Source organism: Cannabis sativa, chromosome 1 (genome assembly GCF_029168945.1).
Source record: "Cannabis sativa cultivar Pink pepper isolate KNU-18-1 chromosome 1, ASM2916894v1, whole genome shotgun sequence".
Taxonomy (NCBI): Eukaryota; Viridiplantae; Streptophyta; class Magnoliopsida; order Rosales; family Cannabaceae; genus Cannabis; species Cannabis sativa.
The window spans coordinates 29,701,296-29,707,295 of record NC_083601.1 but is presented as its reverse complement, the minus strand read 5'-3'; the positions used below and the strand labels follow the sequence as shown (position 1 = coordinate 29,707,295).

The window sequence follows — 6,000 nt, the reverse complement described above, 5'->3', positions numbered from 1 at the left end:
TGGTTTTTATTGTAAATGTTATTGTATCATATTTATTTTTAGGTATAGTAATTGAAAGATTAGAGTATATATCACAGTTGCGATCGTAATATACTCTTTTGACTGTATTTGTTTGTAACTGAAAAGTTCTCTTCACACTTTCACAAGAAGATTCATGATATTTACGACCCATATATATATAATATTATGGAACACTATTTAAGAACAGTAGTTGGAAGTTGGCTTGTTCCTTCACCGTTCCACGATTTGATAATGCCATATCGAGAAAAAAATCAATAATATTTCTCAATAATTGTTTGAGTTTTCACACTTTAATAATATTAATTGAATATACATATACACATATTCGTATATATATTGAGAATGTCTTTTTGTAATAAGAATATTTCCTATATATTGTTTGGTTTTTTCGTTCGTATTCAGATTAGCTCATCAGATTTTATAGAAATTTTTTGGCCATTTTACAGCAGAGCATATATAGTAGTACTTGAGGGAAAACTAAATTATTATTAGTAATTAAATAATTATGTATCTATAACAACGGTAACTAATATAAGAACATTTTGTAGTGTACAGGAAGGCTCGTTGGAATGATCAAAGTGCTTTGTGTCGTGTTGTGTGTTCTAAAAGTAAAAAGAAAAACTTTTTATATGATCAAATTAATGCCTTCTCTTTTTACATTTTTGAAAGTTTCATTCAGCTATCAATATATAGCATTAATATTCTTCTTCTTTCCTATGTTTTATTGTTTACTTTAGTCTTCCGTTGTGTTTGCACACTAGCTATCTACACTTTGAACAAGTTTAATTTCTCTGTTTCTTTTACATTGAGAGAGAGAGAGAGAGAGAGAGAGAGAGAGAGAGAGAGAGAGAGAGAGAGAGAGAGAGAGAGAGAGAGAGAGAGAGAGAGAGAGAAGACTTGGACAACTTATTGAAGAAAATGAAGAGTAGGGAAAAAATAAAGTAAGATTGTAACAATCATTATCATTTTGATATGAGAATGAGATACATGATCAGCAAAAATGACAAAGTTAAAAAAAAAAATATGAAATTTATTTAATTAATTACTCTCATTTACTTATGTGTATATATTTAACAATGTATAGCTTATATAAATTGTTACGTGCACATTTTAGAGTTCTCACATGCCATGCACAATTAATTGACTTTTCTTACCATAAAATTAGTTTATTATTAGACTATAAAACAGGCAGTGTCACGCCATTATTGGTGGGTGAGAAAACATACCTTGAAATTTGATTGATCCAACATGAACCATATATATTTATGTATATACCAGCTCTATAAAAAATATAATATAATATTATTATTATGTATCATATAATTGTTGTATAACTATATGACAATATTATTATTCTAAGCAGATTTGTGTTTATTTGAGCAGATGCGAGAAAGTCTTATCATCTTGTCATGTGAGCTGGCTCAGAAAGTTTTAATTATTTATTTGTAATATTGATATGTCAGGGTCAGCCTTCCCAAAAGATGACCCTTTTTTTTCAACTTAAATACCCAATTTTTGTGGTGAAGTAATTAATAATTGTTCGCCAATGCATGTACCGCCAGAGAAAGGAGGAACTTGATTTTCTTTATACATTATAATTTATTATTATTAGCTAGCTTAAGGGGATGTGTACAAGATCAATATTCAATCCCAATATCATATATATAACATAACTTAATAAATAAGCTTATTGGGCCATCAACATGACACAAAAATTATTGGTTGGTGTGCAAATAATGCCGTTTGAGAGAGTTACACTATTAAAAGAGTACCTTATTTAAAAAAATACAAAACGTTATATATGTACCAAAAAAATTGTGTATGACAGATTTGTGAATCTTATTGATTTCACTAAGTAAATTTTTCTACCCAATATCACAAAAATAATTTATGAACTCCACCAATATCATATCTATTTTAAAAAAGAAAAAAATAAACATCATCATATAATTCATTGTCCATAAAGAAAAGAGTACATAATATCATATTATAAGGTCAATTAGTTTCAGTTTCAATGTTACATGAATATTAATTGTGGTTATTATACAAATAATTAGTCCTACTAATTTACAAAAAAAAACAATAATAGTAATAATAATTAATTAATTAATGATCTAGTTAATTAGCAAATTAATGTCATTTTTTTAGAGTGATAAATTAATTTCTTCCTCATCAATCTCATTAACAATCTCACCTCTAATATGATCAGAACAACACATTATCGAAGTACAAGAATTCGAATTCGAATTGACTGAAAAACAAGAAACCGCCGAAGAGAAAGATGTCGCCGCTGCAGTCGTCGTCGTCGTTGTAGAAGTATCAGATTCTTTAATACAAACATCAGAACCGCCGTTGCCGCCATCCCCTCCGGCGCCGGAGATATCAACGAGCAAATCGACAAAAGCTCCAACGATAAACCCATGATTATTTTTTCCATTGACCCTCAAATACCATCCCAAAAGCTCTTCCAAACACTCCCAATCCTTAACTCCATGAATCTCAACCATCTCCTCCATCGACCGCCGAAAATCTCCGTAAGGATCGTCAGACTCCATAGCCAGAACCACGCTCTCCTTGTACGGCAGCGCCTCGCCGGAACCAGAACTGCCGCAAACAACGGCGCCGGAGCCACCATCGGAGCTTGTCTTCTCGAGAATCGAGCTGGTGTCGGAGGTTCCGGGCTCAAAGAAAAGGCGCTCGGAACGGGCGGCCCGGACGACGGTCTCTAGTGACTCGCCGGCGTAGTATTCCTCCGACTCGGTAGAGAAGCTGGCTGACTCGGAGGAGTTGGTGAACCATGACTCGGGGGTTTCGACAACTGCAGTGGGGGTGGAAACGACGTCGTTTGAGTCAAAGAAAACGGAGTTAACCGTACGGTACATGTCGTCGGAAAGGCGAAAGGAAATGGTTTTTGGGTGGTTACATGACGGCCATTGGCGCCACGTGTTACCGTTATGTTTGTTGTTTTGATGATTTTCAATTCCCTTCTTATTGGTATTACTACTACTATTACTATTGCTGGACTTGAAGAGAAAAGTTGGGAGCTTCATTCTCTTGCCCATTTTTTTTTTTGTTTGGAAGAAAAATCCAAGAATAATATATTATTTTGGATTAGGGTTTTGGGGGAATTTGATTGAATGTTTTGGTTTTTGGTTCTTGGGTTGGTGTTTGGCATTAATGAGATCCTAACTAAGCATTTGCTCCAGAGAGAGAGAGAGTGTTATATATGTATATATTTATAAATATTTAAAGAAGAGAGTGGAGGAAGATGGGAAGGAAATGGGAGAAGTGGGACCTTTCATGTGTGTGTATTTATTTAGTTTTTTTTTTTTGTGGAATTTAATGTGATTTACTATATCCATCACTTTTGTCAACATTAATTCATTTTCCATTCGTTCATTCATTTTTTTTTAAAAAAAACTAACAAAAATATTTTCATTGTGTAAAATTGTGCATATTTATTACTGCTTTCTGTTATTGGTAAGAGTTGTTTACCAGATATTCAAACCTTTTCTTTGACCTTTCTTAAAATATATGTACATATATATACATGTTTAAGGATTTGACCGATTTATTTACGAATGCTAATACTAATTCCACATGTTAAAATTACCATTACTGATTTTATAATCGCTCATCAATTTTGTGATATACGTTTTATCTTAGTTCCGGGTTAATTGCATGGTTGAATATAGGGGTGGTTATATATTGATAAAATTCGATGCATATGATCAATCTAATTTAAATCAACCACCAAATATTAGATATCTAATTATAATTAGATAAGATTGAATATTATTTTTAAATATGTAATTAGATTAGATGGAATGTTGGACGGAGTGTCCAAAAATTCAATACATCTAACACTTAATAAAACTAATTACTAGCGTTTTCATTTAATTTGAATGAGTACTTAATTAGATTTTTTGATGTTATACGTAATTTATAATATATATGAAAATTAACATTAATGTTTTTATCCAATTCAATAAATACAAAATATTAGATTGATCTGATTGACCAATAAAAAAAAAATATTAAATCTAAAATATTAAATAAACTCAAATTAGACTAATTAATATATATGAAATACATTTAGGGCGTGTTTGGAAAGCCACCTGGGAGTTGAAATTAGATGTAATTGGAGGTAATTACACAGTTTAACGTGTTTGTATGGCCATGTAATTACATAGTAACTGTGTAATTAGAAGTAATTGGGAGGCCTCAATTACTCTCTTCAATTCTCATACCCCCATGAGAATTGGGTGTAATTACACAGTGTAATTACATACCAAAAATAAATTCAAATTATTTTAATTAATTGATATGATGTTTTAATTATTTTTAATGTATTGACTTTCCCTTTTTCTATCAATCGTCAAAAAATAAGGTTGGATTATATTAGCATGTTGTGTACTTCACAACTTTATTCGCAAGTGGAATTGGGATGATGAATTTTTCGAAGAGGACATGGAAAATGAAATAGGAAATTGTGAAAGTTTGAACAATATTGATTTTGATTCAGATTCAAATGAAGAACCTGGTGACGGGCCAACAGATTATGACAAGCAATATATATTGAATTTTAGAGATATAATAGCTCAAAATATATAGAACGCAAGAGCAATTAGATAGTCTTAAAAAAATTATTTTAAATATTGGCTACTAAATTGTTATAGTTTTGACTTTATTTTATGAAGAGATTATTATTTATTTATATATTATTAATTGATAAAATTTATTTTTAAATATTATAATATTAATTTATTGTGTAATTACTAACTATCATGCCAAACATGATATTAGGAATTCACATGTAATTACCACTTGATATCCAAACATACCTTGTATTTTAAAATACAATGTAATTACTATACAGTGTAATTACACATTTGTTTACAATAATAGATATTAGGTTGGTTGGATGACTGAAATTAATTAGATCAGATCAAATACTAAAATCAAACATCTAATATATAATTAGATCGATCTGAAAATAGACCTAAAAATATTAGATGTAATTTAATTAACACTATGTAAAAGGTCAATTTCTACTACTAAAATGAATATTTACAGTGTGTCAATTATGGCTATTGATTTCTAGTTTTTCTTTTCTTTTCTTTTCTTTTTTACAGTAAATTTTTAGTTACTGTTTGTTGTATATTAATTAGCAATTTAGTTTGTTTTTCTTATATTTCTTCTTCTTCTTCTACTACTTATTATTAAGACATATCATTTCATTACTCACATTTTATTTACGAATAATAATAAATTATTTATAGTTTCATCTAAAATTTAGGATGTACAGAATATTCAATAAACATTATACCTCATTTGTGTGACATTAATGCCAACGTGTGGTAATAATAATAATAATAATAATATATAACGACCTCTCTAAATAATCTAAGATAATAATATACAAAGAGACTTATTTATAGGTGTGTAATATATAAATAATTTATACCAACCGAACATTAAAATTGTCCTCCGATACTGTTAGGCTATTTTTAGCCTATGTTATGGATCCGATTTATGTGCATTCTTAGCTGTGTTGGGACAGAATTACGCTTGTTTTCTATGTTTTCAGGTTCTTTGGAGTAAAAGAGGTCTCGGGTGCAGAAATTCACTGAAAGACGTGCTGAGCCGAAGAAAAACTTCATTTTTTGAGTTTTTGCATATCTGGCCGCGGCGATGAAGAGTCTCGCCGCGGCGAGATACGAGAAACAGAGAGAGGCTGAATTTGGCACATTCTCGCCGCGGCGAGAGGAAGCATGGCCGCGGCGAGATCCCGTACGGACCGGGGGTATTTTCGTCCATCGAACCCTAAATTTTAAGTATAAATAGAAAACTGCGATTGGAAGTCAGGGAGAGCGATTTGGAACCCTAAAACACAGCTGAGAGCGGCAGGAAGAGCATAGAGATTCAAGTGAAGATCCAGAATTCATCCTCAAACAGTTCTTTTCTTTATTCCTCTTT

General features: G+C 31.0%; 1 protein-coding gene across 1 annotated transcript; it reads right to left on the bottom strand.

The window, feature by feature from the left end:
* Positions 1-1,978: 1,978 nt before the first annotated feature.
* Positions 1,979-3,274, bottom strand: LOC133032923 (transcription repressor OFP13-like). Its single transcript, XM_061107399.1, has one exon. It carries the CDS (start codon positions 3,081-3,083, stop codon positions 2,166-2,168), a length of 918 nt encoding a protein of 305 aa, XP_060963382.1. The 5' UTR covers positions 3,084-3,274; the 3' UTR covers positions 1,979-2,165.
* Between the last annotated feature and the right edge of the window lie 2,726 nt (positions 3,275-6,000).

Bases quoted from the DNA above. Each gene is read 5' to 3' on its own strand.
- LOC133032923 (XM_061107399.1), bottom strand. From the start codon at position 3,083: ATGGGCAAGAGAATGAAGCTCCCAACTTTTCTCTTCAAGTCCAGCAAT.